Source organism: Fukomys damarensis, unplaced genomic scaffold (assembly GCF_012274545.1).
Source record: "Fukomys damarensis isolate Sample0158 unplaced genomic scaffold, DMR_v1.0_HiC HiC_scaffold_22, whole genome shotgun sequence".
Lineage (NCBI taxonomy): Eukaryota > Metazoa > Chordata > Mammalia > Rodentia > Bathyergidae > Fukomys > Fukomys damarensis.
This window is the reverse complement of record NW_022900934.1, coordinates 14,256,423-14,278,306: the sequence shown is the minus strand read 5'-3', so window position 1 is coordinate 14,278,306 and position 21,884 is coordinate 14,256,423. Positions and strand designations below refer to the sequence as shown.

Genomic DNA, 21,884 nt, shown 5'->3' with positions numbered 1-21,884 from the left:
CGCGGCTCCTGCACAGGCTGCGGCACGCCCTGGCCAGCGATAGCCCGGGGGAGGCGGCGGCTGACCCCGAGGCCGAGCAGTTCCCCGAAAGCTCCGAGCTGGAGGACGACGACGCCGAGGGCCTGTCCTCCCGTCTCAGCGGCACCCTCAGCTTCACCAGCGCGGAGGACGATGAGGACGACGAGGACGGGGACGAGGAGGAGGCCGGTCCCGACTCGCTGCCCCCTGGGGACGGGGCACCGGGAGAAGACGCAGGCGAGTGCGGGAGAACCGAGACGGGAACCTGGGGGTTCGGCTAGGCCTCCTTCCCAGCCGCGTTCCGCGTTCCGAGAGCATCTTGGGTGCCCTGAGTTGATCCGGCTGAAACTCTTGACACTTCTTTAAGTGCTTCCAGCCGATTCTTGGCTGTGTGACCTTAACAGAGTGACAGCGTCCCTCTGAGCCAAGATTTCCCTTGTGTCAAATGGGAGAAGTCACTTGTATCACAGAGTTTTTGCTGGTATTAAATTCACAGGACCTGGGACACAAATCTGTGCTAATGATGTGCTGGCGTGCTTTGGGAGTGGAGATATTTAGTGCCCACTGTCTGCCAGACACTGTGTTTGGCACCAGTCTCTAGCCCTCAGTTCTCATTTCGGTAAAATGGGGATAAAGTCCACCTCACGTGAATGAGGTCATGGCACAGGGTTTATGTTGACCCTGGCTCTAAGTTCCTTGATATGACCTGCCATGTGCTTGTGCAGAACGGAGTCCCCCACCTGATGGGCAGCGGGGCAGTCAGCTCCTGGCCCGGCAGCTGCAGGATTTCTGGAAGAAGTCCCGAAACACCCTGGTACCCCAGCGGCTGCTCTTTGAGGTGACCAGTGCCAATGTTGTCAAGGACCCACCCTCCAAGTACGTGGTGAGTGAGGTCCCAAGAACCCCCCGAGGCTGAGAGTCTAGAAGGCTGGCTAAAAGAAAACAAGGATGACTTCCAACTTCCTGCAGGTTCTGGCTGTGCAGTTATAAGTGGCTGCCTTATTATATATATATATATATTACTTATGTTCTTTTTTAAAAAATCCATTTATTCATTTATTTATTTGGTACCAGGGAACAAACTCGGGCCCTTGTGCTTCCGAGGCAGGCATCAGAACCACTGAGCCAAATCCCCAGCCCCATGGCTGCCTTATTTTATAGATGGGAAAACTGGGGCCAGAAAAGGGGATTTAACCTCAGTTATTCCTCAGGCAAATGACTTAGTTTGTCTGAGACTGAGTAAAATGGAGATTAAGGATCTGACTCCTATCCTGTTTTTTAAACTTAAGAGAAACTAGTATGTGTGCTTTCCCTTCTCCCAGGCTTTTTGCACACTGTTGTAAAAGACAGATTTGAGACCCAGTTGCATGGGTTAGTTAGTAGCTACAGAAATGTGCTGTAGATCTAGATTAGTCTTGATTCACATACCACTTATTATTACCAGTTGTTTGACCTTGGGTGAGTTATGTAATTTTGGTGACTCTCAGTTTCCATGCTGAGCCATGGGTATAAGGCAGAGGACAATAGCAGGAGTTAAATGAGACCGAGCACAGAACCCTTAGCATGGTGCCTGCAATTATGAGGTACTCGAGTGGACTGGGAATGCAGCTCAGTGGTAGAGCTCTTGCCTACTGTGTGTGAGTCCTTGGGTTCCATCTCTAGCACCACAAACAAAATGTTAGCTATACAGATTCAACATCCTAATTTGAAATGCTCCAAAATCTGAAACTTGATTTTTTTTTTTTTTCTTGAGACAAGGTCTCACTTTGTAGTTCAGGCTGGCCTTGAACTCACTGTGTAGCCCAGGCTGGCCTCGAACTCAACAGTGATCCTCCTGCCTCAGCCTCTGGAGTGCTGAGATTATAGGTCTATGCCACCACACCCAGCTGAAACTTGATAAATATCGGTATGATACTATAAATGGACTTATGTGATTGGTGGGAATCAAAATATAGTAGTTTAGGGTCAGCATATAGCTCAGTTGCAGTGTACCTCAGTGGCACTGTACCTACCTGGCAAGCACAAGGTCCTAAGTTCAATTCCCAGTACCAGGGAGAAAAATGCACTAGTTTAGAGATAGACCCTGGGTTCAACCCTCAACACCACACACACACACACACACACACACACAAATTATCTTCAGGCAATATGTATAAAGTACATCAGGCACTTGGGTCTCATCCCTAAGATATCTCATTATCTGCACTATGTACGTACAGATTCCAAAATCCAAAATCTGAAACATTTCTGGTTCTAAACATTTTAGATAAGGGATATTCAACCTGTATTACTTATTTGTTTGTTTATATTCTAGTACCGTGGATTGAACTCAGGACCTTGCACTTGCAAGCAGGTGTTGCACCAGTGAGCTAAATCCCTGACCCAGCCTGTATTTTTTTTTTTTTTTTTCCCTGAGACAGGGTCTCACTATGTAGCTGAGACTGACCTGGAACTCACTATGTAGCCCAGGCTGGTCTCGAACTCATAGTGATCCTCCTGCCTCAGCCTCCCGAGTGCTGGGATTACAGGCATGCACCACCATGCCCAGCTTCAACCTGTATTATTTTTATTTAACTTTCATTTGGAAATGTCAAACATCTAGAGCAGTGGGTGGTGAACCTATAGCATGCATGCTGCAGTGGGCTGGGTTTTGTTTGTTTTGTTTTAGTTTATTGGTACTTTTTAAGTACACAGTACAGTTACATTCATCACTGGGATCTTGTACCTTTACATGACAGATCTTGGTTCTCATTTTTCCCCATTCCCCTGCCCTCCCTTCACCCCCTCCACCCTCCTCTATTTACAAAGACTTTGTTTCCATTTTTTCCTTTTCTCATATTTTTCTTTTCCCTTATTTCCTTTTCCCTAACGTTGTGCAGTGGGCACTCTGTATCACTGAAAGCCCTAAAAGATTTGCCATCACTGGTCTAGAGACTGCTGTGGCTTCCTTGTACGCTAGGTCAATCGGTACTGTGCCTGTACAGAACAATCCTGCTCTAAAGGGCTAGACTTAGGGGATTTGGTAGGGATAAGGGTGAAGAAGCGTATGGGAGGGTCTTGGAATCCCTGTTTTCCTTGCTGTGGAGGGAAGAGACTGTCAGGGAAAATGAAATCTACCAGGTCCTGCTCCCTTCTGGGCCTGAAACCCAGCTGAGCTGGCCTGCACTTGCAAGTGTCCTCGCCTCTCATTCCCCCCTCTTCCCTACCCTCCTCCACCTCTGACTCAGCAGGAAGGGCGCCTGGAGCCTTGTCCCACATTCCGGCTTCACCCTTCTCTGTTGCTGTAACAAGGCCCACACCCATGGGGTAACTGCTCCAATTTGATTCTCACGATCAAGTTTTTTGGGTTTTCTGTTTTTGTTTTTGTGCTGGGGATTGAACCCCAGTCCCTCTGAATGCCAAGCGTTCATTTCACCCCTGAACTACGTCCCCAGCCCCGAATGAGCCATTCTTGAGTGGCAAATGTCCCAGAGCTCTAGAATAGGTGAAGGGTTCAGTCACCAAGGAGCAGCTCCAAGGTAGGAGGGAATGGAGGTGACTCTGGGTATCTAGATGTGAGGGGAATGACAAGGAAGAATAGGATGGCCTATTGTGCCCTGACTGTCTGGAGAAGCAAATCACCTCTGCACAGGGGACCTGGAGTCTCCAAGTGATTTTCTGGAGGGTGAAGAGCACAAGTTTTGGAATCGGATCAAACTGGGTTTGCATCCCAGCCAGGCCATTGACCAGCTATGCGATTCTGGGCAAGTCTTTGAGTCCTTTACCCCCTCTTTCAGCCTGCTTCCTCAGCTGACAAACAGATAAGGACACCTTCCTTGCAGTGTTATTCTGATGATTAAATGAAATAATAACAAGAAAAGTGCTGGGTAGGGCAAAAGGCACAGGGGAAGTACTCAAGTTGATGAAACTGTCATTATCACCTATCTTGGTGGGACATTGCAAGGATCAGATGAAATAATATATATGAAATGATCTGCTATGAAAATAAAAGCTAGCTGGATACAGTGGCACATGCCTGTAATCTCAGCACTCGGGAGGCTGAGGCAGGAGGACTGCCACAAGTTCAAGGCCAGCCTGGGCTACATAGTAAGTTCAAGGCCAGCTTGAACTATATGCAAGACCCTGTCTCAAAAACAAAATAGAACAAAAAATAAATAAAAGCTAAGTGAACATGCACACTTTACTATAGACCATTGCTTTCTAAAGTATGACCTGCAGAAAACTGGTTACTGGGAATGTTGATAACTCACCTCTTCAAAAAGTTTGTGTAATCAATATGTTTTAAGAATGCAGAGTTGAATGGGAATAAAATAGGTTTCTTTAAAATATACACTGCCCGAACGTGCTGGTGCACACCTGTAATCCCAGCACTGGGGAGGCTGAAGCAGGAAGATTGCCATGAGTTGGAGGCCAGCCTGGGCTGCATAGTGAGTTCAAGTTCAGCCTGAACTACTTAGTGAGACCCTTTCTCACAAAATAAATAAAATAAAGTGTACACTGTGAATCTTCAAGACAAGGGTAAAGTAGGCACAGCTAGCCAAGTGTGGCGGCACATGCCTGTAATCCCAGCACTCTGGGAAGCTGAGGTTCAGACCTGTTCTGGGCAATTTAATGACCTAGGAGACCCCGTGTCAAAATAAAAAATAAAAGGATTGGGGAATGTAGCTCTGTGTGAAGGTCTTAGGTTTAATCCCTAGTACCACAACCCCCCCAAAAAAAGGAAGGAAATAGGGAAATCTAATTGACCAGGATTCTAATGTTAGAATAAATTAGAGAGAAAACTCTGGGTTTGGTGTTTGTAACCCTGTAACATGTAATACCCACCAACTCCCCTTTTAAACCTGTTGGTTCAGCATCAATCTCATCAGGCAGGATTAGTCCATATTCAGGTTTTCCAGCCTGGACAGAAGCTTAGTGGTCATCCTGTTCAGTGTTTCACAAACCTGTCATTCCAGTATCTCTCTCACAATTATTGTCCAACCTAAAATGCTACTGGCACCACCCTTAACATTCTTCATGATCTCTTTTTACTTAAGTTTACAGCAGGTGTGGTGGCGCATACCTGTAATCCCAGCATTTGGGAGACTGAAACAGGAGAACCTATGAATTGGAAGCCAGCCTGGCCTTCTAATAGCGGGTTCAAGGCACCCTGAACTACATGGGGACTCTGTCTCAAATACATATGTACGTACGTACATACATGCCTGCCAACCGTACAGCGCCACTGTACGTGGAAAACCTCACTGGCCATAAAGAGAAGCTGACCGTAAAAATAAAAGCAGTGAAAATGAAACAGTGTCATTCAGTCCCGCCTAGATGCTGTGGCCTCAAGAAGGCATTGACTGACCTGCGATTCGCTCTCTGGCCCTTTTCTAAACGTGGAGATGAGAAGTGTGAAGAGAAGTGTTTTTTAAAACCAAACTGTGCCTCACAAGTGCAAGGTGTGGGGTTTAATCCCTGGTACAAAATAAAACCAAACTGAAAATTTCAATTTATAGTCAGATTAGAAAAGCCAGAGCCCGGCGTGGTGGGGTACGCCTGTAATCCCAGCACTCGGGAGGCTGAGGCAGGAGGATCGCTGTGAGTTCGAGACCAGCCTGGGCTGCACAGTGAGTTCCAGGTCAGTCTCAACTACATAGTGAGATCCTGTCTCAAAAAAACCAAAAATAAATAAATACATAAAAATAAATGAAAAAGAAGCCAGAGGCCAGGCATGGTGGCATGAACCTATAATTACAGCATGTGGGAGGCTGAGCAGGAGGAATGCCATGAGTTCAAGGCCAGCCTGAACTACATAGTGGGATCCTGTCTCAAAATAACAAAACAAAACAAAACCTTCAGGTACCAACACTTGCTAACAGAGTAGACTGCTTTGCTTAAGGTCACAAAGATGGAGAAGCTGACCTGGAGTCAAACAATCCTGGACAATGAACTCAAATTGACTTTTTATTTTCTTGTTTGTGGTACTGGGGAATCAAACTCAGGACCTTGTTCTTGCAAGGCAGGCACAGTGCTACTGAGCTACATCCTTGGTCCTCAAGTTGCTGGGGCTCTCTGAAGACCTGCCTTCCGGTCTGGTTTGGACTGGCTGAGCCAGCTTGTGGTATGGCTGTGTGTCTAGAATGGACTGGCTCCAGGCTAGCTCTCAGGTTAGCTCAGAGGCCCCAGAGATTGGTGTGGGTTTCAGCTTACCCCTGGTTTTCCAGAAGGGCCTTCAGAAGAACTAACTGCTCTGTGGGAAGGCACAGCTTATCAGAAGGGGCAAGAGAGACAGCAGTCTCAGGCACTGAATCTTTTCTGTCTTTCTTTCCTGTGCTGCACTGGGCCTGGGTTATTTCAGAGACGCCTCAGGTAAGATGGGAATGGGCTCCCTAGCCACTGCCCCAGCAGCTCCTACCCTTCTGGGCCCAGTCCCCAGCAAGGAAAGCATGGAGGGAAAGAGGCAGGGATCCAGGTACAACTTGCATTTCGCTGACACCCACCTTCCCTGCAGCTCTACACCCTCGCCGTGATGGGCCCGGGGCCACCAGATCGCCAGCCAGCCCAGATCTCTCGCCGATACTCAGACTTCGAGCGACTGCACCGAAACCTGCAACGGCAGTTCCGGGGCCCCATGGCTGCCATCTCTTTCCCCCGTAAGCGCCTACGCCGGAATTTTACTGCAGAGACTATTGCCCGCCGTAGCAGAGCCTTTGAGCAGTTTTTGGGCCACCTGCAGTCAGTGCCTGAACTAAGCCATGCCCCAGACCTGCACGACTTCTTCGTGCTACCAGAGCTGCGGCGCGCACAGAGCCTCACCTGTACTGGCCTCTATCGTGAGGCTCTGGCACTGTGGGCCAATGCCTGGCAGTTGCAGGGCCAGTTGGGGACCTCCTCTGGCCACGACCGCCCCCTCCTGACTTTGGCTGGACTGGCTGTGTGCTACCAGGAGCTAGAGGACCCTGGGGAGGCCCGGGAGTGCTGTGAAAAGGCCCTGCAGCTGCTGAGAGACAAGAGTCCCCATCCATTCTTGGCACCCTTTCTAGAGGCTCATGTCCGGCTTTCTTGGCGCCTGGGCCTAGACAAACGGCAGTCAGAGGCCCAGCTCCAGGCCCTGCAGGAGGCAGGTCTTGCACCCACGCCACCCCCCAGTCTCAAAGAATTGCTCATCAAGGAGGTGCTAGACTGACTATTGCTTAGTCTCAAGGCCACCATGGAGAGAGAGACTTCCTAAAAATGGGAAGGGGGTGATGAAGATACAAAGAGCAGCTAGGAGGCTGCAGGGGGTGCTGGGAGCCCCCTAGATGTTCCACAAAGAAAATTTGCAGAATTTCTTTCCATTGAGCTGGGCTCAGGAAGAGCTTTGGCTGGGCTTGCCCAGGCCTGGACAGAGAGGAAATCTGACACTGCCTCTCCAGCTTTTACACAGCCAGGGGCTGCAGCCCTGGCCAGGAGCTATGCTCCCTTTTCCATGGGTCTCCAAGCCGGTGAGGCAGTACGGCTGAAGGGCCAGGGACTGTGACTAGTCTTGGGAGTTGAGGGATGGAGGGAGGGCTGTGGTTCTGGCCCAGGGGAATTAAAGGCCACCCACTCCAGTGGTACTAGTCTCTTTATTGGATGTGAAGGCCAAAGGCCCAGCCCTTGACTGTAATTCCCACCTCTGGAATGGTGTAGAAGGGAGATCCTTGAAGCCTCAGGCCAAGCTGGTACCTCTGGCTACAGCTTGCTCTCTGAGACCTGGGGCTTTACTCGGATTACACCCTCCTGGGCACAGGATACAGCCAGAACCCCGTCCTGACGCCACAGTCGCCCATGGACCAGCCCCCGACAGCCACCTGTGGGTGAAGAGAAGGGTGAGACTAGCCCTTCTCGGCTTCAGCACAGCCACACCCAGGGCAGGGCTGCCACACATGAGGACACACTGAATGTTGTGGTTGCCCTAAGGTTCCAAGTGCCCTTGGGTTGACTCCTCCCATGGTAACCCCACTTGACAGTTTAAAAGCACTTTCACACACTTGTTCACTTCCTCAAAAAGATGACAGGGAGGGACTCTCAAGAACAGTCTAAACCGGGTGTGGTGGTTCACACCTGTAATCCCAGCACTCGGGAGGCTGAGGCAGGAGTATCGCTGTGAGTTCGAGACCAGCCTGGGCTACATAGTGAGTTCCAAGTCAGTCTCAACTACACAGTGAGACCCTGTCTCAAAAAACCAAAAAAGAACAGTCTAATATCCTGGCCAAGCAGACTGCTGCAGCTCTGGCCACATACGTTAGGAAATCTCTTTTACATAAACCAAGTCCTCTAGGCTGGAAAATTCTTGAAAAACTGTATCATTTCTACCACAGAGGGGAAGGAGAAGCTCGGGGAGAGGACTTGAGACCATCAGGGCTCTGGCCTCCACTGTATCCCCTCCTGGAGGCTCTTTCCTTTGCTGGCTTTAGGCCTGAGTTTGATGTTCATGATGAGATGCTCATTTCCCTGTACACACATCTTCACAATACCCGAGGTATTTAGCTTCACTTGTCTTGTTTTCCAAACAATGACACCAGTCTAAAGCTCAGGAAACTGGCTCCAAGGATCTGCCTAAACTTTCAGGGTTGTTAATCTTGTATTATGATGCTATGTGCATTTGAGAATACCCCTTTCCCAAATATAAAGTCTTCTAGGGGTTTTTGGGTTCTTTTGTTTTTGGTAGTGGGGCTCAAACTCAGGACCTTGCGCTTGTGAGGTAGGCAGCGGAACCACTGAGCTCATTTGCCTCAGTCTTCTAGGTTTTGTCCCTGTTTTATAAAGCAAAGCTTTTGTTCATTTGAAATGTCCTTTGGAAAGGAACCCAGGGATCTGAAGCTACACATTCATGAATGAACTTGGGTTTCTCTCCGTCCCCTACAAGGAGTGTCTTAAGTAGTAAAGTCCTTAGAGATCACTGAGTGTCCTGACCCCTAACCATGGAGATCAGCACTTGGCAAGCTTCTCAAAGAGTTTTCCAGACCTTACCCAAGACCTGCCAAGCAGAATCTTAGAGGTGAAAACAACCTGTTTGAAAAAGCTCCCTCAAGTGGCAGTCTGCTAGGTTACCAGATTTAGGCTCTGCTGCTCTAATACTGTAAAATGCTATGTGTTTAAATGAGAAAGGCTTATAAGAAAGACAGGATTTGCTCAAGATCACATAAAAAAACCAGAAGTGGTCTGGGGCCTGCACTGGGTCTCTAAGATAATCCTATTCCGCCAGGTTGTAAAAGTAAGCTGAACAAGTATCCTGTCATTTTGAAGATGAAAATGCCAAAGCCTATAGAGGCAAGAGAGGAAGTGACCTGTGCAGTGCTGCCCAGGAAGTAGGAAGGTGGCAGCATCACCCAGGAAAGTAGTCTCCCTGCCACCCCGAGGTCAGTGCCCTTGTCCCACAGAGCCCCACACTCACCAGCCCAGGGGCTCTCGCACTCATAGAGCATCCAGTGGTCAGCTCGGAAGGGGGCGTGGAACCACATGGAGTGGTCCAGGGAGGCTACGAAGCGCGCCTTATACTTCCACTGGTGGGGCAGCAGCGCCGTGCCCAGGAAGGCATAGTCAGAGATATAGGCAGCCACACAGCAGTGCATCTTGATGTCATCCTCCCCTGCAAAAGATCCCAGCCCCATCAGCCCTGGGCTCCTGGGTTGCACAGTTCAGGACTGCAGGCATCTTGGGGTGAAAGAGACTGCCATGCACAGATATACCAAGCATCGTCTCGCCCAAGCTATTATGGGTGAAAGGATAAGGGAGATAGAGATGGGGAGAAGCAGGGGCCTTCCCAAGTTTCCCCATCCTGCCCCCCAGTCCCGGAAGAGGTATCTTCTTCCTGTACCTGAGGCTACAGGCTCAGAGTAGGTAGCTGCAGGCCTGGATGAGAACCTCAGCAAAGTGCCTTCCCTTCCCCCAGAAAGGTCCTGTGTTGGGATTAAATCACCTCCCTACTGTCCCCACACAAAGGAGCAAGAGGGCCCTGGTGAGAATCCTCCAGCTTCCTCCTCCTGCAGATAAGGAACAGGCACAGCCACACAGGCAAATGAGTGGCAGGACCAGACCCTTAGGGAATGTTTTCTCCATTCCCTGGGTCCTCTTACCGATATAGCCCCGGGCCCGCACCCAGAACATCTGTTTGGGCTCCATTTTCCGAAACTGGCTCAGGGCAGGTGGCTTTATCAGCTTGATCTCGATGGGTACTTCCGAAGCGGCAATTCGGTTGAGCCCCACTCGGTACTTCTCTTGGAAACTAGGGTCCCTGAAAAGTACAGGGGAGGAGAGGAACAGGAAGATCCAAGGAGGTGGGGAGCTTCTCATCTCATCTGTGCTGCCTCTTCTGACACCCCTCATTCTTGCAAAGGTTCTTCCTTTCTGCCCCCCATGCGTCAGGCAGCATGCTATGGTGTCTGAATGCCTTCCTTGCCACCCATAAGCTGTGGCTTTGTGCAAGTTAGTAATTTATCTAAGCCTATTTTCCTTTTTGCAAAATGTAGGTAATAAAAATAATCTATCTTATAACATTGTGGAAAGACAACACAATACAAAACCAACACCCTGGGCTGGGGATTTTTTTGCTCAGTGGTGCCGCTGCCTACCTTGCAAGCTTAAGGTCCCAAATTCAATCCCCAGTACCAAAGAACAAAAAAACAAAACCAACACATCATAGTAGTAAAACACCCCACAATATGCCCTATTCCTGACACAGTAATAACTCATTCTTCATAACAATCTCATGGCACAGGTACTGTTATCACACCATTAGGTGACTAAAATATGCACAGGCAATCGAGTGGCTTGCTCAGAGAGTAGAAAAGGTAGGATCTGGACTCAGGCAATCTATTCCCACAGTTCATACATTTAACTGTTTCATTTTTCTAACCATTGACACAAGCAGCTGCCCAACTAGGACTGAGTGACCAAGGCCTAAGCGGCAGGGAGCACCATGTTGCTAGAAGGAGGCACTCGTTTCCAGGGAAGCCTCTTTACCATGGAAACCGTCACCCTTAATGCTCCTTGCAGAGACTGACATTTTCACCCTGTCCTCTGCAGGGCTGCCCAGCAGAACCTTCTGTGATGGGGGAATGTTTATTTGTCTTGGCCACCACGGCAGCCACTAACCACACTGAAATGTGGCTAATGCAAATGAAAAGACTTGTCCATTCTGTTTCATTTTAATTAAGTAGTTAGTGGCTACCCTGATGAACAGCTCAGATCTAAATTCAGGGTCCTTCAACAATGTCTCCCTTTCATTTCTGCAAATATTTGTTGATTTCCAATTATATACTTGGCCACATGCTTATTCCTCTCTGTTAATAACTGTACATAGCTTGCTAGGTATGGTGGCACACACCTGTAACCCCACAGCACTTGGGAGGCTGAAGCAGGAGGATTGCTGTGAGTGAGTTCAAGGCCAGCTTGGAATACATACTGAGACCCCGTCTCAAAAAAACAAACAGGGCTGGGGATTTAGCTCAGTGGTTCTGGCACCTGCCTCACAAGCGTAAGGACCCAAATTCGATCCCTGGTACCAGAAAAAAAATAAAACAAAACAAAAAAGCCAACAAACAAACAAACACAATTTGCAGAGCACTCACTAGATGCCTTGCACCTATTATCTCATTTAATCCTTGCAGCAATCTTATAAGATTGGAATTAGCACCATTTTACAACCAAAGGCATGGGCTTGGAAAGGGCAAGCAATTTGCCCAAATTCACACAACTAGTAGGGACAGTCTAGATTTTAATTCTGGCCATTCAGGCTGTCAAATCCATATCCATCCCACATACCCTGCTGCCTCCTTGGTGTCGTGCTCTAGAGAATCTCTCCCATGATACAGCTAGAAAGTAAGCAGGTAAAAATGAACGTTCCTATTTTTAATATGAAGAATCCAGGGGCTTGAGACACTGCATAGTTGGGCAAAGTCCCACAACAGATAAATGCTAACGGAGGCCCTGCCCTGGTCAGAATCCAGGTGTCTGTCCTGCACCTGCACCTAGAACTCTTTCCTGTGCATCAGCACTTTTCAAACTTTATTGGCTGTGACCCAAGTCAGACACACCTTACCAGGTGGCAGTAATATTTAACATGTGTTAAGGCAAGGAAAAGCCCAGTCAGTGGGCCACGGCCCTGCAGCCAGGTCCTAGACAACACTCAACCCTGCTAGGCATCAACTCTGAAGCTGCTGGAGTATGGGCCTGAAGCCAAAGCGTATGGGCCGCTCAGAGGGCTGGAGAGGGGACTGTTTACAAGTGGCCATATAAATAGTTTGATGTTTTAACAGCTGCTACAGCTGTAACAATGCCTGCACTAGCACTGTGTTCATCCTTGCACAGAGGCCTGCCCTCACGCTGTAGGGTATGCTGCTTTTCCCACTTTTACTTGACCTAAATGCAGAGCCTGTTTCTTTTCCTACCTTTTTTTAAATAAAGGCTTACATTTTATTTATTTATTTAGTTAGTTAATTAGTTAGTTACCAGGTGTTGAACTCGGGACCTTGTGCTTGTGAGGCAGGCGACAGGATCACTCAGCTAAATCCCGGCTCTCTTTTCCTACCTTTAATAAAACTTTGCTACCATTAAAAAAAAGAAATGCCTATACAAAACAATGCCTATAAGCTCTGCATTTTTATATCAAAACCAACAGACACACACATACGCACCTGCTCACACTAACCAGAAACACAACTGAAAGTTTCATAAAAGGATTCTTACCCTCATTACGTATGATACATTCCAACATCTTCTTTTCATACATGTAGATCTACAGCCTTGTGTATGCAAAATACCCACGCTAACACTGAGCTACACCTTTGGCCGTTCTAGTTTATATTTTTAAATGCATGGCCAAGAGCTACTAAAAAGACCTGCGACTCACTAACAGGAGGCAACCACAGTTTGAACATGCATGGTAGTAAATGCCTATAATCCCAGCACTTTGGTAGGCTGAAGCAGGAGGATCACAAGTTCAATTAGCTTGGGCAACATAGATATTTAATAAGACCCTATCTCAAAATTAACATTAAAAAAAGAGAGAGAGAGGGCTGGAGATATAGATCAGTTCAAAGGCCCTGGGTTCAACCCCCAGGATCATGACAAGACAGGACTGCATGGGAGCCTAGGAGTCTCACCTTAAATACTGATCAATGAGGTTCTCGTGGTCAAGCAGCTCTTCTGGGGGAGGCACAGCGGGCATAGAGAACTGGTGCTGTACAGGGCTGGGCTGCATCTTCTGAAAGGAGGCTTGGAAGATGAAGATGGGTTTGCCATGTTGCACAGCCTTCACAGAGCGCACTGAGAAGCTTGCCCCTGTTCGTGTCCGCTCCACGTGGTATAGCACTGGCACCTTTGGGTCCCCTGCAGTGGGCACAAGCAACACAGGAAGTTCCTCAGTAAACCCCATGAGACCTGCCATCTTCATAATGACCAGACAAGCGCCTCTACTCTACTTGTCCTCCGTTACATTCCTTTTTTTTTTCTGAGACAGGATCACACTCTGTAATTCAAGTTGGCCTTGAACTCACTACATAGCCCAGGCTGGCCTCAAACTTGTGGTGATCCTCCTGCCTCAGCCTCCCAAGTGCTGGGATTACAGGAGTGCACCACCATGCCAGGCTTCTATTTCTTTTTAGAAGCTACTGACCTGTGTTTGCTAAGACCCAGGTATTACAGACAGAAAGAACACCAGACTTGATCAAAAGGCTGCTCCTGCTACAGGGAGAGCTCCTCCCTGTCAACAGTACAGAATAGCAGGGACTTTGCTGATTCCCTGAATTTAAATCTTGGTTCTACCACTCACCATCTATGTAACCCTGGGAAAGTCACTTAGACTCTTGGGGCCACATACTCATCTGCAAAATGGGGATCACCATAGCACTCAAATCTCACAAGATTTTTTTTTCTTTTTATTGAGTTTATTGGTACAATCTAGGTATACAATACAGTTACATTCATCATTGGGATTCTGTACCTTTACATAATAGGTCTTGATTCTCATTTTTTCCCCTTGTCCCTGCCCTCCCTTCACCCCCTCCTCCCCTCCCCATTTACAGACACTTTATTTGCATTTTTCAGTTTCTCATATTTTTTTCCCTCTCCCTTATTACCTTTCCCCCACCCTTCCCACTTTCCCTACACCTTTAGCCCTTTACTTCCTATTTCACATTATTAATTATCTCATTAGGATCCTGTGTACTATTATAGTTTTTCACACCAGAGAAACTATTCGGTATTTCAGTTAAAGAAATCTCTGTATGAACATTAAAAATAGGGAATCCTAAAATAAAAGTAAAAAAGGAAAGTAAAAGAGAAAAGGCAATGATGTAAAATTTAAATAATCCTTAATTCTGAAGATGAACATGGTCCCTTAAAATATTTAAATTCCTTCTTGCACTTGTAGTCTTATCTTATTCTTTTTTTCATTATTTAGAGATATTACTCTAGAATGTTCTCTTTCCAGATGATGATTAAGATGCTAATAAAAAAAATAGTGCCAGGTACCACAACAGCAACAGAACTTTGCTGTTTTCTAGATATTATTCTTTTCTTTGTTTCTTTTTGTTTTGTTTTTAATGGAATGTGCTGAATGTCTATAATTTTGTTCAGATGACTGCAGAACCTGGAAAAGCTGTTGCTGCTATCGATGTATAACATACTATTATTAGTCTTTTTACATAAATATAAATATATATATATATACACACATATATATATAAATTGAATTTTGGGAAACTTTAAGGGTGCTGCCAGTTTTGCAAAAAGTCATCCCAATTTACTGTGTTGAGTTGGCATTGTACAGAAATGGACAGCCATATTGGTCTAGAAATGTTAAATTTTTTTTTATTTATTTATTTTTTCCATGTATACAGGGGTAACACATCGTACTAAATATGTAAGGTCATATCTACGTGGGTTTGATTACAGAAAATAATAAAGTATTCTCACAAGATTTTAATAAGAAGTGAGTTCACAGTTGTAAAATGTTTATAATAATATATGGCGCATACTAAGTGCTCTAAGTGATCGTTAAATACTAGTTGTATGCACCTGTAATCCCACTACTCTAGGAGGCTGAGGCAGAAAGGAAATTTGAGGCCAGCCTGGCAAGAATCTGTCTCAATTTTTTTTTTTTTTTTTTTTTTTTTTTAGGAACTCAGTTCCTTGTGCTTGCAAGGCATGTGGCAGAACCACTGAACTAACTCCTTGTCCCTCAAAAACTTGTTTTGGCTAGGCGTGGTGGTGCAGCCCTGTAATCCCAGCACCGGCAGGAGGATCACTGTGAGTTGGAGACCAGCCTGGGCTACATAGTGAGTTCTAGGTCAGTCTCGACTACATAGTGAGACCCTGTCTCAAAAAAAAAAAAGAATTAGGGTAGCTGATAGTTACAAACCAATTCCTTGTTGTTTAGTGTCGTTATAGGGGTTATCTTTTGGTTTGCCTGACTAGTTGCTAAAAACAACAGTCTGACTCCTATATGTCTGATTTGCAAATAGTGGGACACTTCCTGGGCTGGCTGCTGCTGATTGTGGGTGAGAGTTCTATTGTTTTGTTTTCAACACAGTCTCATTTTGTAATTCAGGCTGGCCTTGAACTCACTATCTAGCTCAGGCTGGAACTCAAACTTCCAGAGATCTTCCTGTCTTGGCTACTGGAGATTTTACCCAGGGCTTTCACATTGAGCTACAAACCCAGCCCATTTTAAATCATTTATTATTTTGAGATGGGATCTTGCTAAGTCACTAAGTTGTGCTGGCTGGGCTGGAACTTGCCATCTTCTTGCCTCAGCCTCCCAGAGTGCAGGGATCTCAAGCAAGTGACACCATGCCCAGCTGTGGGTGCTGAGGGGAGTTCCTTAAACATGGAATTTGGATCCCCTTGATATAGGGAAATAAATGTAATTACCCACCTGCTAGATATCAGATACAACGAGTTCAAGTTCACCAAAGCTGAAGAATGAATTTTAAGGTACAACAGAAGTTAAGAGTAGGAAAATTCATTGGGGAATAGGATGGGGAAGAGGGATAGCTCCTGAGAAACAGGAGGGGTCCCGAATGGGTTGACAACAAGTCCACTTTTCTGAGGAAGTTTTATGGAGCATGAGGGGTAGGTACAACATAGGTCAAATTATAATCAACCAATACAAGTATAGTCACTTAGCTAATACTGCTCCAACAGTAGCAAGGGCATATGGATAACATCAGTAACTCTGGTTGATAATCTATAGTCTTAGTCTTGTCTTTATTTTTTTGTTTTGTTTTGTTGATATGGGAATTGAACTCAAGCAGTGCTCAGAATCACTGAACCAAATCCCTGGCCCTTGTCTTTAGTTTAGAGAGTCTTAGTGGGTGGGAGAAGATGGCCCACCCCTAATGAGACAAAGGTCTATTTATATGGGAAATCTCAAAGGGTGGTGCCAATAATCTCAGATTTCCTTAGGGAAGTGTGTAAATTTGGCCATTGTGACTTTAATCTTCAAACTTCTGAAGTTTTTGATGTGTTCATATCTTCTGCACTGACTCCCTCAGGGCCAAACCCTAACTGCCTATAATATTCCTACTTAATTTTGTTGTCTATAATACCATCATTGCCCAGTTCAAAATACTGTAGGTAGGGCCGGGGATGTAGCTCTGTGGCACTGCACCTGTCTGGCAAGCACAAGGTCCTGAGCTTGATCCCTAGTATCCCCCCGCCAAAAAAATCAAAACAAAACAAAAAAACAGGGTAGGCTTCTGGGAAAATCCAAGCCTTCTCCGGGTCCTGCAGAATGCCATACGTTCTGGCTTGTCTACCCACTGCCCTGTTTCCTGGGCCCCAGGGTTTGGGATTATACAACCCCCTCTTCCAATTTCAGGGACTCCAGTCCTCAAAGATGAACGAGATGGGGGCAGGGTATAAACACAGCTAGTCAAAGCAGGCATCACTCACTAGGTACAGGGGTGACAGTGACCCCTAGTGTGTAGGAGGGGCAATGCCAGTGGGGGTGCCGGCCACGTGCGCTGCGGGCCAGAGTTCTGCTTTAATATATGATCTGGCCATTATCTGTGTATATTTTTTTATACCGTGGATCAAACTCGAGTCCTTGCACTCACGAGGCAGGCAGCGGAACCAGTGAGCTAAATCCCTGGCCCCGTTACCTGTATATTCAAGCCTTAGTTTTATCCCTGGTGTAAATGGAAGATACTTGGTATTTCTGCTGCATCTGTGCACCAGTCCAGAGAGAAGGCACTGGCCCAGCATTGAGGACATTCAGCTTTCAGGAAGGATTTTAGGGAAACAGAGAGCCACCCTGGTATCCCTAAAGCCCCTCACTTTCTCTGAGTCAGGCTCACTTTGGAGGACACTGACACGTGGGCCATGAAACATCCTAGGGAGATTTTCAATTTTTTGTTTGTTTTTGGAGACAAAGTCTCACTATGTAGCCCAGGTTGGCTACATAGCAACCCTCCTACTTCAGCCTCCCAAATGCTGCCCTACCACACCCGGTTCTGCTTTAGTATGAAAGAAGCAGAGATAGGAAAGTGTTGCCATCTCCACCTCACCACAGCATACACAGCACTGTCTGAAGCCCGGGTGGTTTGCATGATTGACTCATCCGGTATTGCCACAAGGGGTACTGTTAACAAAATGGAGTCCCAGGCCAGAGATTTAGCTCAGTGGCACCGTGCCTACCTCACAAGGTCAAGATCCTGAGTTCAATCCCCCGTCCCCCCCCAAAAAAGCCTTTGAGGACAGCTTACCCAAAATCCAGTCTCTCGGGGGACGGAGGGGAGAATGGGACATAAAAAGATGTGCTATATACATGCACCAAGGCTGCATGATGAATGAAATCATCATATACTGCAAACATGTACTAATAAAAATTAAAATTAAAAAGAGAGGCCGGGGATTTAGCCCAGTGGTTCCACCACCTGCCTCGCAAGCGCAAAGTCCCGAGTTCAATTCCCAGTGCCAAAAAACCAAAAACAAAACCAAACAAAATTTAAAAGAGAAATCTATTGGTAAACACAAAAAAGGAGAGGCTTGGAAATAGCTCCACATGCAATCTGACTTCAGACACTGGTAAAGAAGCCACTTCTTACCACTGAAGGAAAAAAAATGGAAAAATCTCAAATCCAATCCAGTTCTTAGGCTTCAGCTAAAATGTAGCTTCCCTGGGAGGATCACAACAGGGGCCCCTTTCAATAGAAAAGAATTCCAGACCTAGTCTGGGACATTCTGACTGGATCAGAGCAGGAGGACCCTGGAGAATATTGGAAGGAGGCAGCTAGAGTTAGGGAATCAGCACTGCCTGCTCTGGAGCTTTAGACTCCAGCTGGGGTATGTTTTCTTTCGCTGGTCTCCCTGTAACAAAGTAGGTCTGATCCTCGCTGTATAGATGAGGGAACTGATGCTTCAAAGTAAAACTCAGAAGGGCCAGAGATTTAGCTCAGTGGTTCCGCTGCCTGCCTCTCAAGAGCAAGGATCTGAGTTCAATCCCCAGTACCAAAAAATAAATAAATAAAACTCAGAAGTCGTATTCATTTGTTTTAAGTATTGTCTATAGTTGCTTTTACCCCCAGAACCCAAAACATTTACTCTTCCGCCCTTGTGAATGTCTGCTGACCTCTGCTCTGGATTCTCCACATTCTAAATCAACACCAAGTCAGATAACATTTGCACATCATTTTACCTCTGTAGAGAAAATCTAAAAACAAAAACCCAACTGACTGCCAGCCTGGGGCTACACAGTGAGTTCAAGGACAGTCTGACTACATGAAAAACAAAGAGAAACCCCATCTCCAGCATCTTTTATTTTAAAATATTATTGAAACATTATTGGTTATAATTTTTTTCAGTACTAAGGATTGGACCAAAGGCCTTCACACTGAGATACACTTTTCACCCTTTTATTTTGATCCTGCTCACATTTTTTATGCATGTGTTTTTTCCCCAACTCTTTTATTTTGAGACAGGGTCTCACTACACTGCTAAATTGCCCAGGCTGAGCTAGAATGTGCAATCCTCCTGCCTCAGCCTCCAGAGTGCTGGGATTACAGGTGTGCAACACCACACCCAGCTTCTGGATTTCTTGATTCTCAAAGTAGTGCTTCCCCTACTCAACCTATCCTGCCCACCTCAAAGGTCCTAGCAGAAGCAACCACCCTTCTATGAGTTTCTAGCAGTCTGAGTCAGAAAGTGCGTAAAGAATGAAGAACAAAAGGTCCACTGAGAACAGTGAAGCAACAAAATCTCATGCCATTATGAGCCAAAGAACGATACCCAGTGAGTCTCAGGGGATGTGCAGTCTCAGTGTGACTGTTGGCCCCAGATCTTGTTCCCAAGAGGTCTCTTAGTGGGTTATCTCTCTCTCTCTCCCTCCTCCTTCCCCTTCTCAGATTCTCTTCCTCCATCATCCCTTCCCTTCAGTCAGACCTCAAGCCCAGGGAGAAGGGGCTGTGCAGCCACAGAGCTGGAGCCAGGGTGTCAGGTTTACCTGTCTGAACGAAGTAGCAGTGCAAGGAGTGCACATGGACGTCTTCACTTACAGACTTGGCTGCAGCCACCAGGGCCTGGCCCACGATCTGACCCCCAAAGAGCCGCTGGGTGATAGGTACCCAGTAGTGCCTTCCTCTGTAGGGAGAAGAGGAAAGTGGAAAAGATCTGAGGGCTACTCCACATAAGCTCAATGAGCCTCCAGTGCAGAATCGCTAAACCTTACTGGGGTTCAGGATCCTTCTGAAAATCTGGTGAAAGCCATGGACTTACGTACATGTACCAACTCCCCATGATGAATGTATTCACTATGTATCACAAACACATACTAATAAAAAGCTATGGATGCCAAGTGTGGTGGGGCTGAGGCAGGAGGATCGCTGTGAGTTTGAAAGCAGCCTGGGCTACATAGTGCTAGCTCCAGGTCAGTCTCACTACATAGTGAGATCCTGTCTCAAAAAAACAAAACAAAAAAAAAAAACAAAAAAAAAAAACAAAAAAAAAAAACAAAAAAAAAAAACAAAAAAAAAAAACAAAAAAAAAAAACAAAAAAAAAAAACAAAGAAAGAAAGAAATCAAAAGTGAGAGCCAGGCTTGGTGTCACATGATGCAATCCCAGCACTTGGGAGGCTAGGCAGGAGGACCGCCACTAGTTCTAGGCCACCCTGGGCTCCATAATGAGTTCTACTTTTTTTTTATTTTAGTTTTTGTTTTGTTTTTTGGTACCCAGTATCAAATTCGGGAACTTTTGCTTTTGAGGCAGGCGGCAGAACCACTGAACTAAATCCCCGGCCCCAAAGTGAGTTCTAGGCAAGCCTAGAATACATATAGCAAGGCCCTATCTCATAAAAAAGAAAGAATCCAAAAGTGACTTGAATAGCAAAGTGTGGTGGTACGTGCCTATAATCCTAGGAATCTAGGAAGCTGAGGTAGGAGGACTGCAAATTTGAGCACAACCCAGGCAATTCAGTTACTCAGGAAGACCCTGTCTCAAAATTAAAATTTTTTTTTAAAAAAAGAGCTAGGTGGGGTCAGGGATTTAGCTCAGTGGTACCTGCCTCAAAATTGCAAGGTCCTGACTTTGATACCCAGAACCAAAAAAAAAAGAAAGAAAGAAAAGAGCTGGAGATGTAGTTGAGTGTGAAACCCCTAGGATCAATTCCTAGTACCCTCACACACAAATTCACTTATGCAAGTTTATACAGTTTAAACATCCTGGGCAGTCTCTAGCCTCTTGACCTCAAATCCAATGTTTTTTCCACTTCACCAGCCAGGCCAGCGTAAGGCAGAAGCCTTTCAAGGACTTGAACGGACCAAAATGAACCTCAAATATCAAGCTAGGGGTAAATGCCACTTACACCCCTCAACTGCAACAGCCTATTTCTTCCAAGAACTAGATTCAGAGCTAAAAGGGCACTAGACATCAAGTCTAACTCCTTCAGGCTGTGATATTTTGTACAGATGAGGAAATTTTGACCTGGACATGTGGTAAACAGGTTTGCACAGGGCTCCAGCCCCGTGGAAGCTAAACCCTCCCACTGGACAGTCACTTTATCTTTTGCCATAATAGTACATTGAAAACAGCAACAACCCCCACCAAGTTTATTTATAATTGCTTAAGTGGAAGCAAGGGTAATCAAAGTAAGATAGCTTCCAATAGCCACCAGAAGTTTTGGAGGTCAAAGCTGTGAAAAATCCCCTGTATAACTAACTTTAGCAATGCTAGGAAAGCCCGAACTACCAGACTTCATCAGACAGTGCTGGGAATGAGGTGTGTAAGTGGAAAAGGACAGCAAATACTCAAGGAGATGAGTGTAAGTTTTAAACCCGATCAGCCATGTGCCCCTAGATAAATCACCGCCCTTCCTGCGTTGACTTTTCCAAAGGAAGCTAAGGGCAGGCTCCCAAAGAGGGTATCTCAGGTCACACTTTTTTCACCCAGATCGCCAGGACCTCCTAAGGGCCAGCGAGGACAACTGTCAGGGACGAGTTCTGTCCTAACTGCAGCAGAGGTTGCATCCTGCACAGCGCCCATCCTATTCCCAGAGCTGGGGGTCACGGGGCGGCGGCAGTCGGGAGCAGGAATCTCTGTCCTAAAGGAGGGGTGCGGTCCAGATGAGGCCGGCTACCTGAAGAGATCCTCGTCCAGCTGCTCGAGGTTGAGCACACTGGTGACCAGAACGCTACGGAGATCCCGGGAGGGATCGCCACGGTCACCGCCACCCTGACCATCCTCTGGAGCCTGAAGGATCGACATCTTCTTCACTAGGTGCCACACCGAGACACTACTCTGGGCTGAACATGCGGAGCCCTTCTCAGAAAGCCGGCTCTTCCGCACATTGTCTTAGTAACCGGAAGTCCTCTAAGTAAGCCCCCCCCGAGAATAGGATGCAGGTTGTGACTGGTCAGTGAACCTG

At 46.6% G+C, this 21,884-nt stretch overlaps 2 protein-coding genes across 2 annotated transcripts; one reads left to right on the top strand and one right to left on the bottom strand.

Annotated features, from left to right (window-relative positions):
* Positions 1 to 2: 2 nt before the first annotated feature.
* Positions 3 to 7,493, top strand: Snx21 (sorting nexin family member 21; the record flags this gene model as incomplete). Its single annotated transcript, XM_010626285.3, has 3 exons — positions 3 to 255; positions 744 to 901; positions 6,512 to 7,493. Coding segments are annotated over 3 exons (1,086 nt in total), but the record flags the coding sequence as incomplete, so codon positions are not given.
* A 95-nt stretch (positions 7,494 to 7,588) lies between these two features.
* Acot8 (acyl-CoA thioesterase 8) lies at positions 7,589 to 21,811 on the bottom strand. The gene is made up of 6 exons (XM_010626189.2): positions 21,597 to 21,811; positions 19,469 to 19,605; positions 13,128 to 13,353; positions 10,101 to 10,258; positions 9,419 to 9,613; positions 7,589 to 7,832 (listed from the first exon to the last, which is right to left on the bottom strand). Exons 1-6 carry the CDS (start codon positions 21,722 to 21,724, stop codon positions 7,714 to 7,716), a joined length of 963 nt encoding a protein of 320 aa, XP_010624491.1. The 5' UTR covers positions 21,725 to 21,811; the 3' UTR covers positions 7,589 to 7,713.
* Between the last annotated feature and the right edge of the window lie 73 nt (positions 21,812 to 21,884).

Coding starts and splice junctions, on each gene's coding strand:
- Acot8 (XM_010626189.2), bottom strand. CDS start 21,724: ATGTCGATCCTTCAGGCTCCAGAGGATGGTCAGGGTGGCGGTGACCGT. Junction 9,614..10,100: donor GCGGGCCCGGGGCTATATCG/GTAAGAGGACCC, acceptor GATCTTTTGCAG/GGGAGGATGACATCAAGATG. Junction 7,833..9,418: donor GTGCGAGAGCCCCTGGGCTG/GTGAGTGTGGGG, acceptor CTTCACCCACAG/GTGGCTGTCGGGGGCTGGTC.